Source organism: Harpia harpyja, chromosome 7, assembly GCF_026419915.1.
Source record: "Harpia harpyja isolate bHarHar1 chromosome 7, bHarHar1 primary haplotype, whole genome shotgun sequence".
NCBI lineage: Eukaryota > Metazoa > Chordata > Aves > Accipitriformes > Accipitridae > Harpia > Harpia harpyja.
The window spans coordinates 3435822-3452113 of NC_068946.1; the positions used below are offsets into that span (position 1 = coordinate 3435822).

General features: G+C 42.8%; 1 protein-coding gene across 2 annotated transcripts in view; it reads left to right on the forward strand.

Moving 5' to 3' along the window:
• Nucleotides 1–16292, forward strand: part of MXRA8 (matrix remodeling associated 8) — a 42467-nt gene that overhangs the window by 8108 nt on the left and 18067 nt on the right. The window contains exons 2-3 of one of the 2 annotated variants that reach the window (XM_052791679.1): nt 702–826; nt 1326–1454. In XM_052791679.1, coding sequence (XP_052647639.1) covers nt 1391–1454 — 64 coding nt within the window. In that variant the 5' untranslated portion in view covers nt 702–826; nt 1326–1390. Of the gene's footprint in view, nt 1–701; nt 827–1325; nt 1455–12946; nt 13345–16292 lie in introns of those variants that run through there. The other variant, XM_052791680.1, reaches the window with a different exon arrangement.

The following is a 16292-nucleotide window of genomic DNA, read 5'->3' on the forward strand; positions in this document are numbered from 1 at the left end:
CGCTTGGGCTGACCCTGGTTGGTTACTCTCCAAAAATAACAGCACACTCTACTTAACCTGGAGCGTTGCATTTGCAGAACTGAAATGGGTTTGAAAAGTGGGTTTTGCTTTTCCTACTGATTTTTAGTTTAAAAAAAAAAATCAGTAACTGCAGCTCTTGTAGACGTCTGAGCTAGCTTTAAGCAAACAGAGTGTGCTGGCTTTACTGTGGAAGTATCCATTCTTGCTTACCTTTCCCTGTAAGACAGAGGAACAAAACTAAAACAAGGAGTTCTGTGAGTCAGAGAATTTAAGACGACCGTCTGATACATCACTTTTGTGTCGATTCCCTGAAATAAGACTGAATTTTTTAGTCTTGCTTACTGCATGGGCACTAATGCATCTTTTCTCTGTTATGCTAGTTAAAAAACTTGTAAGAACTATAAAACTATGAGACTTGTGCCCTACTCTCGAATGTAGCTGAAATTGGCTATTGTGCTTCAAAATAATGGGAAGGAGGAGGAGGTTGAATGGACAGTGGGATCGTGTAACTGCATGTGCCTTGTTTCCTTAGGAAATGTGGCTAAAATTTTGTTTAAGGTAGAAAAATAACGTGAAATATTGGTAAAAAATGAGTTTTTTTCACTTGTTCTATAAACAAGACTTGGTGCTGATCAGGCAAGTCTTGCGCTGAGGGAGTGTCATTGCTTTTGTACGTCTAGGTCTGGAGAAAACACTCCCGGAGCCTCTCAGCAGCTGCAAGCACTTCAGAGTCCCATAACCACTTGCAAAGTGATTGGTGTTAATACAAGGATGTGGAGGCCTGAGCAAGGAGTTGGCATATCAGGTAAAAAACTAACAGCTTTGAATTTGCCAGGTTTATTCTAAGGGAATTAACAATTCATGTCAGGATGCTTCTGGCTGAGCTTTATCACTAGCCCATGAGGAACTGGTTAAATTTGAAGAATAAGCAGTAATCGAAGAATGTGCCAAAGAAAAAAAAACGGTAGAAGAAACTACAACAGTTACAGTCAGCAATGTGACTATGTGTAAACAGCACCACGTTACTCACCAGCTCCATTCCCTGGGTGCTTTTGAGTCAGAGCCGTTTCCTCTACTGACAAAGGGTTTTCGCTGCTGTCAGCACTGAGGCAGCTAGTTCATTATGGAACAGCCAGCTGGAGTCTGTTCAGCAGCAGAATCAGCAGGTACATCCTGAAGGCAGAATCTGTGACTGGTCACCCAGGCTTAGCAGACCTTGATTTGGCTTCCCTGACCATTCATATTGTTTCAGTTACTGTCCAGAAGATGCTGCTGCATATGATCTTTTCTGTTGCTTTCCCTAGGTCTGAATGGGTATCCTCCAGACAACTCTCAGTGCCTAATTTTACTGTCTTTGTGATGTGGGAGAATGGCCTGTATTATTATTGGCATCCTGCCATCGGTGAGAACTTCTGCTGTAGGCCTATCAGAAGGTAGGACAGAACTAAATGTGTCCTACTTTCTGATAACATCGTCCATCCCTTGGGGAAGGGAAGAGGGTTGTAGCCTTTGGAAAGACAAGAAAGGCTTTCTCTCACAAGTAATTTGTGCGAAAACCTGGGACTGTGGAAAGAAAGTGAGCGGAAAATAACAATCTTGAGATCTGTGCCTTGGGTGCAACACCTTCTCCTTGAGTGAGGTTTCTAATTATGAAGTGGAGCTGGGGAGCGGAAAGGAGAGCAAATAAAAATACACATATGTAGCCTTCAGTGTAGGGACAGCTACTTCTGGAGTAGGGGTGCTAGGTTAAAGTAACTTGAACATTTCCACATTGTACTGATGGAGGAATATGCATTACTGCATATGGTGTCATGGGGCTGCTCCACAACTTGGAGTGGGAACTGTAAATGAGCTTTACTGTTTTTTGGGGTTGGGTTTTTTGTGTTTTGGTTTGTGGGGTTTTTTTCCCCCTTCTCAAGATGGTTTCTGTTACCCGAGCGTACATAGGCTGTTGAGGGGGATGATAGGTCCTATGGCTCTGCAGAGCGCTACAAGCTTGTGCCGTTGTGTACAACTGTGAGGAGCTGGACTGGGAGAGAGCAGTACAAAGCATGTATGCCATAAACTGGGCATTGGTACAAATCAGCTCCAGGCAAAGTTTTCTGTTGTGTACCCTGCCTGGGAATTAACGTTAGCACTCAAGTTTCAGTTATATGCTTTGAGAGAGGAATGAGATCTGCTCTGCTGAGCCAAGGGGAAGTTGTCCTCTTCCATTCTAAGGGGCTGTTGCAAAAAGCCTAAAGGCAGCAAGGGGAAAGCCAGTTTGTTTGCTGTGTATTTCAGCCTGGAGTGGGTCAAAATCAGCTTAGACGTGCTCATAACTTTGGCTGGATCCTACTGAGTGATCATTTCTTTCCCTTAATATGGCTCAGTGTCAGTGTATCTCAGGGTCCTGTAAGCTGCACTGAAGGGGTTGTCTGTCTGATGTGAGAAGCTTTTTCCCTTTTGCCTTTGGTCTTCAAGAGACCTCTAGCAATGTCCTTAAAAAAAAAAAAAAAAAAAAAAAGGAAAAAAACCCCTCAAGTGCAGTTTTCCCCTGAAAGTACCAGCTCTGTCATGAAGAAGGAAACTCATGCAATTATGGAAGTTGTGACTTCTACTAAAGGGTAAAATTAGGTGCTTGAGTCTTTGGGATTAATTGCTGATTTCACAATACCAGCTTAGGTTGGAAGGTGTGGGTGGGGTGGGGTCTCCAAGTTTATATCCTTTCTTTCCTCTGTCCTAAGCTATTATATAGTGGATTTTGTTTTGTGAAGCACATGCTGTGTTCTGCTCCAGAATGGTGACATTGTTGTCATGGGTGAATGTGATAATTTTGAAAAGGCTTTGGCATTTTGGGGGAAGGCACTATGGAAACGTTCCTTCAGTTTCACTAGAAAGTGGTAACGGCTAATACTGGCTTAGTGTGCTTTGGAGGGATGCTTTCGCTTACTGTTCTGCACTGTAACTGGGACATTCACCCCTCTACTCTCTTATTCAAGTACCAAATTTAGTATTGTAGCATAATACTCAGATCTCTGGACAGAAGGAGCAATGCTGGTTCAAGCAAATAGGTTTGTATGCAAAAATAGAACACTTGATTTCTAAAGGAGGCAAAGCAAGCAGCACCCCGTTTTCTTCAGCTGAAGTTATGGTTTCCAGAGTCCTCTTGGATTGATCTAGAGCAAATGCACAATTCGCATAGACTACCCTTAAAAGTTGGCCAGGCTCCATGCTTGTGTGTCTAAATCTGGCAGCAGGATTATATTGCATTATGGAAAGCAACCTCCTTTCAGCCAAAGTATTTTTATTTTAAATGAAATGGCCTGCAAACTTGAGGTAAATAATAAAACTCTCTGGGAGGCAACCTTTGAGCACCCTTTTCAGAGCCAACCTATTAATTTTTCCACTCTTTCCCAGTCATTTCTGATCTCAAAATAAGATGCTGTGCCTGGAATCCCACTGCTTAATTATTTTAGGCGGGTACAACAGATGGGCTGCAATTAGTGTAAGGAATGGTGTTTTCCTTCAAAAGCTCCTAGTACCAGAACGCTGTTCCCATGTACAGAGAGGCTGAAAGATGTGGTTTGAGGCACAATGCTGATGGTCAGAAAGGGGACACAAAATGTCATCTCTCAGCTAAATGTGTCCGCTCCCTGAGGACTCTGAGAACTTTTTGCTTCTTCACAGAAATAAACAGTGCTGTGTGCTTGTGGTTTAAGCTTTTCCCCTCTTAGAGAAACTTGACCTACTGCTGCCTGTGTGTGAGATTGCTGGAGAACTGCTCTGGAAAAGGCATTCTGTTTAGTCCTCTCCACTAGCACTGAATCAGTGCTGTTAGTGGGTGATCGCTGCTCTTAATGTTGTTGAATTTTGTTTTAATTTTGTTTTGCATGGAAGCTTAGCAGGTTACTTATGAAAAACACAAACAGAAATAGGGAGTTAGGGAATAACAATTATGGCATCAAAGCCTGTTTATGTGAATCTTCCTCCTTCAGAGTGCTTTTAGGTTCAGACCTGGATGTCCTTCTTGTTTCTGATAAAGGAGAGCAGAAGCACAGGGCTTCTTGGTGATGTATCTTGCAGCACGGCCTGAAAGCACTGTAACTTCTGTGACACTGCCAGCCTTGTGTTGATGAGCGTCCCATCATAAAGTTTTGGCAGTACAGCCAGAGACTCTGCTAGGTTGTCATTCTGCCTGTGGCATTGTGCTGTGTTTGTGGTCAGCCAGGACTACGGTGTTGTCAGCCTGCTAGGCGTGTGAGTGAGTAGGAGTACTGGACAGTGATGCAGGATTTCTGGACGCTGTTCTTCAGTGGCCCTTGGTCCCATCTTTTCCTCAGAACCTAGCTTCCTTATCTAGCATTAACTACTTCCATGTAAACTGCCTTGAGATCTGGAATGAAGAAGTGTGCAAAATGCAGGCCTCTTCTGTACAGAGGAGTGTTGCTAAACTGAAAGATGGGACCTGGGTCTGCCTGTCTGGTGCCTTTTTTCTGGAATTTAGAAAGTGGCTGAGTAACAGCCAGGTAGAATGTCACAGTTCTGAGCTGCTGCCTTCTCTCACATTTCTGAAGACAAACACACTGGCTGAGTAAAAGTTCAAAGTGGTGATTTGATCCCTCAATCATTTCCTCCTGAATCTCCGTGCTGCCTACCATCTGCCAAATTGGACCAGTACTAGGTATCTACCCCCTAGAGGGGAGCCTAGTGGTTTCAGTGTGGATTTGAAAAAGCGAAGACGCCATAGAACCACAGCTCCCATGGGAGTGAGTCAGTCCCGTGTCATAGGTTGGATACCCTTCTGTCTCAGGCACTTGATATTCAGAAGTTAATTTAGGGGGATCATTTGTCTGTATAGATCTAGAAGTTTTGGGGGCACTCAGTTGCAAGTGGTAGCTTGTTAGGAGCCCTGAAAAAAATCCCCCTGCTTCCTAGCAAAACACAGTTGCTGGCTGCGGCTGTGAACCTTAGAGGAAGATTAACAGATGCATATACATGAACAGAGACAGCTCCTGAAGTTATGATTGATGGTAACTCCAATTCAGATTTGCATATTTTTCCATCCCCTCAGGAACTTCATGGTTCATGTAGTGATTTTGAGCTCATACCTGCTTTTTTTCTTTTTGTTTCTTTCTTTTTTTAAATTCTGTGTGTCGGAAGACACTACTGCCTCTCAGAATAGACTAGGAGATAAGTAGTTAATATTTGAAACAAAATAAAATTTAAAAAATGTAATTTCACTGTGGTCTTCTGAAAAGAAGCAGCAGGTGGTAATGACTCTTGTTTGCCCTAGGGAATCGGAATACTGGAAAAAGTCTGAGAGGCAAGAGGGATGCAACAGGCCACTGTAAAGTTAAAAACCAGGGTTCTGTCCAAATTATGTCTCGAGTTCCATGTATCATTGAAGCTTTCCAGAGCTGAAAGAGAGGAAAGAGATTTTTGTTTAACTCTGCCCTTCAGTCTGCTTCCTTGCAAGTCTTATGTGCACAGTGAGGCTTCATGTAGTGCCAGGTCTTTCTAGGCTCCCTGGGAGGACAGAGGCAGCATAGTCTAGCAAGTGAGGTACTACTAGGCTGACATGCAGCTAGGCTGGGCTGTATTCCTAATTCTGCCACTGATCTGCTATGTGAATTTGGGTGAGTCATTTCCTTTTGTGTTGTATGTCTCCCTCCTGCTCCTGTCTGTTTAGACTACAAACTTTTCCTACAAGAAGCTGCCTGTGCTATATATAAAACCTGCTTATATGGAACAAATAAACGCAAGTGTGATACCACCAATAAAAAGGCCCTTGCAAACATGGATGAGGGACCAGAAAAAAACCCATATAATGTGTTTTTAGGTTGTCTATTTTTAAAGACATTTTAACTGAAACAATCATGGCAAGCTACTTACAATGAAATCTTTTTTTTTTTTTTTTTTAACGGAAGAGAAATTATTTTCATAGGGAACTGATTTTCCAGATTCTCCTTTTTACACGCTTTGGTTTATCCCAAAGATATTAAACTTAGTATCTTAAACTTAAGAGAAAACTATAATTTACACCTGCTTTGTGGATGTCAGTGAGGTGCTTCTTTGTGTCTCTATTTGCATTCCTGATTTGCTTGCTGCTTGTTGTTTTCCCATTTCTCATTGGTCAGTATTTTTTTAGGGTGAGGGCTTCGATTCTGTATGTACCTTCTCTATCACAGAGGGATCCTGATAATGGTTGGTGCCTATGGATATCATGAAATATAATAATAATTTTGATACTTGATATCTGAGAAAATGCTGGCTACACATGTGGAATTCTGTTTCTGTGGCTAGCCTAGATACAAGATCACAGCCCATTATTACTGTCATCTAGTGAAACTACTCCTTTAGCTGTAATAGGAGGCACAGCTATAGTGCAGGGAACTGTAGATTTAAACCCCGATTAAGATTTGTGAACTAAAAATGAGTTCAAAAGAAAGTAATAGAGGAAATAGAGGTTAGTACTGAAGTGTTCCCTTGATCAGGTACCTTAGACAAGGTCTTTGCTGCTGAAATTGAGGAGGTTGTGCTTAAATTAAATACCATTGAAAAAAACCCAAACCAACCACCTCAGTGAGAACATTTATTATCTATTGGGATTTAACCAACTTAACACAGACTTTATTATCTATTGGGATTTAACCAACTTAACACAGACTTTAACAAGCCTAACTGCATCTGATTCAGGTACTTATTTGGAACAATGTGGAATTTGATGCTGATTTAAAAGAACTATTTTTACTATCAGAAATATTTATCATTTACAGGATTTTGACAGTGATTTTCACGGGTTATGAATGGTATGATACATTGTATGAATAGGCAAATCTGTTTAGCACCAGAAAAACCATCTGGTGAAACACATCTATGTGGGATCTACAGAAAAGACAAGGTGATTCTGCATTCTCTTTCCTTTTAATGAAAAGGGTAAGCTAATTTCACCATTACCTAAGGCTCTTTAGTGGTAGGATTAATGAACTGATGGGTATTTGTGGAACACAAGGTTTTATGAGGAAGATTCTTAGCAGGTGTAAACTGACATAGGTCCGTTTTAGTTAGTATAAGCTTTCTGATTTATACCTGCTAAGTATCTGCCTCTGATGATTTTTTGGGCACATAAATCCATTTGGCTTTTCTCCTCGCACTGAACCCAGCTTTTTGGATTTAGTGTTGTGGCAAAATCGCCAAAATGCATTTTTATCTTGGAAAAATAATCTTCAGGCTTCAGTCTGGAAAAAAAAAAAAGTCTGTGTTGGTTTCCTGGGCAATTTCTCTGTTTTTGTAACTGGTTTCTATTAATGGTTTTGAGATGAATCCCAGGAATCTGAAGCTGACTGCTTTCCAACAAAATGGGGTGTTTAAATATCGTGCCATCCGAAGATGCTAGACGACAGGAACCACTGAGCTGTAGAGATGCCTTACGGCAAAAGATGCAGACAGAACTCTCTGATCTGTTACGAGGACAGCAGTGCTGGAAGAACATATAAACACACACATGCACACATATTAATCAATTCAGTAAGAGAGCAGTCTGCTTCAATGCTACAGTTTAACTCTTCATTTGCACATATCTAAGTCTCTGCCAGGCAAGCTGCAAAGCTCAGTGCGTTAAGCAGAAGATCAAAAACTTCTTAAGATTCCCTCTAACTAAATACCTTGCATACCTCTACACTCACATTAATTAATTTATGCTCCAATGCCTTTAGCACATAGGGAAGTAGAACTTTCCAGCTGGAGATCCAAGACAGGAAAAACTTGAGGAATTGAATGCAAAGGACGGCTCCTAAATAATACTTACTGTTCCTGGGCAACCCTCTCATTTTGCTTCAGGAGTGCTTGGGCATAGCATTGCACTGACTACCACTCTGGGGTGGTTTTGTGGACTTCACCTATCTCTTTGCTGGAAATGGGTTGTCCCAGGGGTATTATTAACTGTTGCCATGATATTGTTTTATACATACCTAGTATAAAGGGTGTCAGAGATCTGCCATTCTCATACACTAGACGTGTCTATTTGCCTTAGCTGCTGGTTTGGTGACTGCAACACAGGCTGGTGATCACAGTGGACTTGAAGGAAATAAAGCAAAGCAGAAAAACATCTGGCCAGACCCTCAACTTGTCATTCTGAATATGCTCTTCAGAGAAGGCAAATCAGGGGCTTTAGTGTTTATGGCTAGGGAATAAACATTGTAATGCTGGGCCTGTAAGAGGTATGTGGCTTGTTACATCACTGGAATAATGACAGGCTTCACTTGACAGCCCTGTTATTGTGGTTGGGTTTCAGTTTTGTCATTTCAGTTCACAGCTCTTGCTGCAAGTTGGATTATTTCAGGCTTGCTTATGGGATTCATTGCAGCTGAAAGATTTATTTTAATGAGAAAAGCTTTGCAACCAAATGAAGCCTCCTGGGAAACGCATACCCTCTGGTAATTCACATGGTTCTGTGTTACATTGCCCTTTTCCATCAGCAGGCAGCGCTAAGGCTTTCCCTACCCACACCAGACCTTTCTTAGAAAGGAGGAGTCAATATGGGTGCGTATTTATCCTTCTGCGTGTTACAGGTTGATCACACTACTGGCATGACAAAGGTGTTTTGAGGAATTCCCACTAGAAGATAAATGGTGTCAGTGTACATTAACCCTGAACTGCAGTACCCCTGCCTTTCTCTCTTTTGCTGTTCCCATGCAAAGCTCTATTTCTGCTCTGGTTTTGGCTTTGCAGGATCCTTGCTACCTTTGCCACTGTACCTGTCAATTAGCACTCTTTATTCCCAAGCTGTAGCATTCCCTACTACTTTTAAGTTCTAGGAATTATCCTTGCTTCTGCTCATTGGTAGATATTTTCTCCTTTCCTTTGATCAAGGCAAAGTACTATGGGTCCTGTATTTAAAGAAGATCTAAAGAAGTTGTTGGTAATAAGCATGGAGTGTTGACAAATCCAGTAGTTAAGGCCTTGTACTGTACTATGTGTCTTTGTGTCAACAGAGCATTAATCCTGTCATTCCTTTTTAATGCATTACATATATTTATAGCTGTGAAAATGGGGCGGAAATGGCCACTTCCACTCCTGCTTCCCAGGGTTAATGGTTCTCAAAACTGCAATAAAACGATGGAGGGTACCTCTTGGCATCAGACTTTCTTCCCAATCAGATACTTGCTCAGTTTCTAGACTGGTGGTCGTCAATTCAGATTTATTGGGAGGTCTTTCAGTGCAGCCTGCAGCCATGGAAAACAAAACTGTTAAAATGGAAGAGATCGGGAAGAGGAAACTTCCTGGCAGGCATGGCTTGCCCGTTATTGTTTCCCACAAGCCAATTAATCTTGTGACCCCTGCACTGTCTTTGGGCAGAGCTTTTTTCCACCTGAGTCGCCAGCATTTCATATCTGAAATAGATATTTCGTCTCTATTTCAAATCACCTTATTATTCATATCTGAAATAGGGGTGACTCTGGAAACACGGGAGCCTTTCTTCTCCCTGCTAACCTGGTCTGTGATGAGGATGGCAGGCGCAGAGCTCCAGGAAGCAAAAACACTCGTGTTGGTGCTGGAAGGTTCCTTTCCCTTGCATGGATGAAGTTGTTTTCTTTGGACAGGATTTGTTGTCAGGGTAGACAGCTGTATATGCTGCAGTGGGCAGCTACGGGTAGCTTCTTGTTTTGAGAATCAATACCCAAAATACCTCTGGGAGTGAGGAAGGACAAAGGCTAGGGAACACTGGTCAGGTAAGCCTCTGTGGAGAATCTAGTTAAAAATTCAGCTTCTGACCGGGCAAAGTGTTGACACAGCTGCCCTTACAGGATCTCTTTGGACTAGCAAAGCTCTAGGAAGACAGGGCTGACTAGAGACTGTGCAGAATTAAAGACTGGGGAAAAGGCAAAGATCTGTGAAATAGCCTCCTGTGTCCCTTTCCTTCTCTCATTATGAACCCCAGAGAAGCTCTTTCCTTCCAGTGGGTGATTTTCTTTAGGAGACTTCAGTGGGTTTGGCCTGAACTTGGCTTCTTTCAGTCAGGAAATAGCCAATTCATGACAGCAGCAACCACAGCAATCTACATCCATCCCAGAAGTCATGCAAGAAACAGCCAGTAACCTCTGCAGTGCCAAAGCTAGGAGGCAGAAAGGTGGAAAAGCAACCTGGAATTGCAGCCTGGAAGGTTCTGCCTGTGGTTGAGAGAAACCAAGGGAAGGAGAGGCTGCCGTATTTGCTGTCTGCGCAATGGGAACAGCTTCTTGCCTCCCAGCCAAACACTTTCCAGACTCTGCTCTGATGATGCAGCTGAACAAAAGGCTGTCAGATTTGAACCTTTCATCTGGCTCCCTGACCTGACAGAGACAACAGGAAAGGCTCCTTCTTCCACTAGACTTCTGGCTCAGCAACAGGCCAGCACCTCAGCTGCTGTAGATCAGTATTGTCTTTGTTGTAATGCCTGAGAACCCGGCAGCAGGTTTTCAGTTTGGGCGCAGTAGGAGCCTTTGCCGCATGCAGGTGGTTATGGAATTGGACTAATGCAACTGTCTGAGGCTTGCAAAGACAAGCCTATGTTTTTGCATGAGGGTTACAGTTGGACTGGACATGTGAACATACAGGCTATTGACACAGCTCAGCTGATGAGTGTGGGAACTTGGACTGTGAGTGACTGTGTATCTAATTACCCACAAACTTCTCCACTTAACATAAATGACAGAGTTGACATTTCCAGTGAAATTTTGTGGGGTTCTTATCTGAAGATTATTTTTAGACTTTTCACTAGAAACAAACAAGCATTTATCTGGATCTGTTTTGGACAGTGTGAAGACCTGCTGGAGTTAAGAGTAGGCTTTTTTTAATGGTCAAATTATTCAATAATAATAGCTTCAGTTTCTTGGAATTTCTTTAGAAGTGTCTGGTTCTGTCTGCTGCTGGAGACAGGATCCTGGACTAGATGAAGTTCTGATCTGATTTAGTCTGGGTGTTTCCAAAGTTTCCCTTGTTGCAGAGTATAATTATTTAGATGTTTGTTTATCTTTTTGTTATAATGCTTTTCTCATTCCCGAAACACAGGCCCCTCTGGGGTAGCAGAAATCTATCTTCTGGTATACTAGATAGTACAGAAAAATGTCAGAAGGAAAAATTCAAGTGGGGCGATTAAGTTTATCTCCATGGAGTGCCATGGGAAGGCTACCAGCTTGTATTTTTAAGCTTTCCTGTGAGAGTCCCACATATATTTAGCTATGTTCTACAGGTGGACGTTTAAGAACTGTAAGTTTTAATTCCCTTTCCCCAACATTTTCCACTTGATGACTGATTTGATTGTACTGTTAAATCCACTAAACACTGTTAACCATAAACAACAATAATCTAACAACAGAATGCAAGCAAACAGAAAGCTTTACCGTATTTTATTTTTTAACATATATTAGCAGCAGCTACACTATTTCCTGACTTTATACTCCTGTAATTTTCCTGCAAGTCTTGTATTAAAAGACTCCTTTCTTATTCAGTCCCCTACATGGATTAGGTTGTTAGGCCTACAGAAGGCCAGATTCAGATGGAGCCATATTCCAAGTCTAAAGCAACATTTACACCTTTCATACCCACATCCAAAGGCTCTTTATGGAACAGGGTGTTGAATACTGTGACTCAGTGTCTTTTACCATCTTGTTCTTCTTGAAAATAACATAAATTTTCCACTGAGAATTACTTGCTTTTTTTCAGAGCTCAGACTTGGACTGATGTGGAAGAGAAATGTCTTAACACTTACAGAGTCAGCAGAGGAGACCAACTTAAACCAGTTTAGGGCCTGTTCTAAATGGTTCAGCCAGCAGCCTGATTAAGCTGTTCCCACTACCTGTGAAGGTTGCTGCCCTCTTCAGGTTAGGCTGATAATTTTTCAACTGTTTAAATGGTGGCATGAGGGCATGATTTCATTCCATGCTTGGTTAGCCCTGCCATTTTAAGGAGTCTGTCCCCTCTGAACATCCTGCAGCATCTAAAGAAGTAATCCCCTAAACTGAAAAAATTACTCTCTCTGGTCTGCAGATGTAAACTAAGGTGATCTGAACTTTAATTGGTCTGTGAGTATATACACATAAAGGGTGTATGTAGATTTTCTTTTGTAAAGCAGTGTTTGGAGTTTAAGAATTTACTGCTTCTTTCTCTGCTGTTTGTCATTGATTGTTTTCAGTAACTGTGTTATCCTAATAATTGTGGGGCACAGTGAAGTGGGTTATATAAACACACTTAAATACATCAGTACAGGCTTTAGGAACTGGTTAATGTAATTTAACAATCTTTCCCTTGAGCAAAGACTGCTGAAAATTCAGTCATTGCTTGATGTTGTTGCTGTCTCTTGGCACTGCTGTCAGGGCTGGTGTTATCTCATGAGTACGCGAAGGAGAAAAGGAGCAGCGCATCAGGTCTTCTGTGGTTAAGGTTACTGCAGTGTGTTGGCTGTTTGTCTTGGTGCCAGTCAAGCAACTGCTAGCATAGTTCAGTTCTTGTATGAAGGGCTGAAAGCAGAAGTTCTAAATCTGACCCAGTTTTCTGTGTTCTGGCCTCTGTGATAGGGAAACCTGTTCCCCACATTGCAGTATTCTGGGGCTTTTAGTTGCATTCTGGGCTCTTTTGCCTGCACTGCCCTAAGCTCCCACATATTCAGTCTTTGTCATTATTATCCTTTTGCTAAGATAGCTGCTATTAAGCCCTTGCTTACAAATTGCAGGACAGAGTAAATATTGTTTTCTAGGTTGTCTTTGGAGACTTGACCTTGAAGTAAAACCATATGAGGAGACAAAGATCAAAAAACCACTGAAAGCAACAGAATAAATCCAGTCTCGAGCAGACAGCTGGATGAGTGTCAAACAAAGGAAGGAACAGCTGGATCAAGTAAAGCACAAGGAAAATTAATTCCATCCCTAGGGGGAGGGAGAAAGATTGTTTTGCGAGCCTGGAGCTGTATGGGACCAACTTTACCAGATGAAACTTTTACATCAAAGTCAGGGGCAGATCAGAAGGTCCCAGAGGGAGGGGAAAGAGAAGAGTGGGTGTTCATAGTAATTGTGCAGAAAGCGTTAGGGAAAGGAAGGAGGTGGAGTGTGAGTGTAGGGGGAGAGCAGAGTGGGGAGGTGGGGAATTGGAAGCTGTAGGTGGAGTAATTCTGCAGAATATGAGCTGCTGTCCACAGCTTTCTGGATGTAAATTGATGAGGTCATAGTGTTTTCCAGTTACCAAAAAAAAAAAAAGTTAAAAAAAAAAGTCTTCAACTTGTTTTTCAAGAGAGACGAAAACACGGAGAAGCTGAAGAAATGGAGCAACTAGCAAAACTCCTTCTGTGGCAGATTTTGCTTCAGCAAAGTAAGCTCATAGCTGATCGGCATGATGTTACTTGTTTTTATTTCAACTGCAGAGGACGGGGCTGGAGGTTAGCTAGAAGATTTTGAACTGTTATCATTGTAAGATTTTGCTCAGATTCCTAAGTTAGCTGTGTTTTCGTCTGTGACGGGAGGATTTCTCATGCTTTTTGGAGAGGAAAGGGGAGAGAATGGAGAAATATTTGAGGTTGTTTAAGCGGTACTCTCTTCAGCATGTTTGTGCAATCTATTTTTTCCTATCAGTTATCTTGATCAGCAAATTCAAAAACAATAAGCTTGAATGTGACTACAGTAAAGCTTGCATAGTTAGATTTACATGATCCAAAGTTATTTTACACTTTTGAAGAGGCAGAAACAGCTGGTATGTGTGTGTGTGAGTGTTCAGGACGGAGGAAAAAATTAAAGTGTTTTTTTGTTCTGTGGTTTTTTTGTGTGGTTTTTTTTCCTGTCAGCATAAAAACAGAGACATAGGAATTCACTTTTGGGTAAGGTGCAAGAAAGGTATGAGGACAAGTCCGATGAGCTTACAATAACAGAATGGCTTGTACCTTTTCCTTAATCACAGAGTTTTCTGTAAGAGCTGAAAGCAGATTCAGGGTCCTGAGAGCCTGGCCGCAAGCTAAACAGAGAAACCCCAGTAAGGCTTGGATGGCAGGAGGAGATTTGAGGATTAATTGCAAAACCCCAGCAAATCCACACTTGCAGCACTTTGGACTCTAAGGCAGGCACCTGTGAGCAAAGGACCAATTACAGCTCTAAGAACAGTATGGAGAGACTTCATCAGGGTGCTGACAGTAGGAAGTAAGGAGCACAAGCTTTTTGGGGACCAGCGTCTCCCCTGTTCTTCACAGCCCTGTTAATGAAAGGCTGTGGCTAGCCACCTGAGCCTCTCAGAATTCCTCAGTATGTAGATGGAGTAAACCGAAGAGTTCTCAGTTTGGTCCTTAATTAACGTAGTTTCCGTGTCATCACATCATCCCCAGTTTTGCAATGCCTCAAGGCAAGGTTCAGGAGTTGGCGACTTATGGGATCAGTCATAGGGACAGAAGGGTTAAAGTGCCTCAGAAAACTAGTGTGGGGGGGTGGGTTAAGCCTGGAGAAGGAGGAGAGGCCACTTATTGTATTTCAGAAGCACCAACCAGTCCCGCTGTGGTTTAGCATGTTGGCAGAGCTTGGGGAGCACCCAGGGCAGGAATAGCAGGTTGGGTTGCTGTAGAGCAGTGGAGGAGCTGTGCAGAAGCAACAGTATCCCACCTGAGGATGGATGATCTCTGACAGACTTTTTTCAGGTGTATTTTGGAGAGATAACTGTCCGTACACCAGGCAGCCCTGCTGTTTGAGTCGTGCTATCCCCACCCAAATCAGGTTATAACATAATGAGCGGAGACGGGAAGGGGAGAGGGGAGGAAATCTGTGCCGCTCCATATTGCAGAGATGATCCCTTCTTGAGAGGAACCACACCCTCAAGTGTTAATGTCTCGCAGGGAGGAACAGCACTGTGTTTGGAATGGCTCTACAAACTATTCTCTGGGCCTAGAGCCAACATGAAGTACGCAAAGCAGAGAAGGGTTTATAAAGCTGAGCTAATATCTGGACTGTCTTGTGAGAAAGTTAGGGCAGATCTGCGAAGGGTGCTGATTGTGCAGTGGCCAAGATGGCGACTGGTTTCTTGTACAGACAGAGGGGTTTTTCCTTTCTGCCGAGGCAGCACATTCTTGCTTTTTGCCGATTCGTGGGCATGTTCCTACCTGCAGTGAGGTGTTGGAATTGTTGGGACTCTTCCAAGGGGGAGTTAAGGGCTCTCCAGTCCTGACGTCCTTTTTGAAAGCAGAAGAACTGCTGTTGAGAAAGTTGTCGCAGGAAGCCTTTAAAAATAAACAAACATAGAGACTTAGATAATTGTTCTACTGAAAAGCTTAGTCTTGCAGTCCTAGGCCAGCAGGGGCAGGTGGTGAATGGGAGATGTCTGGGTGGAACTGTATTGCTCACTATCTCCCTCCTTTGCCTCTTCGAGATGGGCCCAGATGTTATTCCTGGTTATTGGTCAGTGGGTTTTTAAAAAGTGGCTACCAGAAGAGAGCTGAGCTCATTTGTGTAGCTGTTACCTTGATGTTACTGCATCATAAGCCATTATGGCCTCTTAGACGCTGGCTCAGCTCCCTAGAGAGTCGGGATGGAGCCGCTGCCATTCTCCAAAAGTATTTGGAAATAGCTTGGTAGCACAGGCTGCTGTTTTTGCAATAATTGTGTGATGGCTCTACAGAGACCATTAAATCCCCTGCATAGACAATGGGATTTATGGGAGAAATAAGGAATGTGACACCTACAGATTTCATGAAGAACATGTCCTTTCTCTAGGACTAGACCATCCCTCTGTGCCCCTAACGTAAAGGGGATGTCGCTTCCTTTTCCAAAAGAAAAAAGAAGCTGAGACAGACCAGGAGACACTACAGAAGGTGTGCAAAGGAATAATGAGCTGAGCTTACTTAGGCAAGCGGAGTGTCAATCTCACAGACTGCTGTTTCAACCCACACACCTGGTGGGTTATGATACTCGGTTCTCCAGTGACGACTTTGTTTTCTTTCCTGCCCACCACTACAGTCTGGACTTCAGTGGTGCTTGTTGCTTTGTAAGGCACTGTTCCAGGCAGCTTATCTTTGCGCTGCTGACATCAATGGCAAGGCTCTTCCTGAGTTCAGCAGAAACACTGCAGGGGGAGCTGGTGTTGCCATGTCCCATGGAACGTGTATGCCACTTGGCACTCAGGCTACCACTGGTGGTGTTTGCAGTTTCCTTTTCTGCTCTGGTAGTCTTTCATCCTCCAGTATGAGGCAGGAACTTGGTGGTTTCATTAGCACATGCATCTACCTGTGAAGCAGACCCTCTGCCAGCAGCTATCTCCAGGAGGAGAGAAGCGGTGGTATTGTTCAG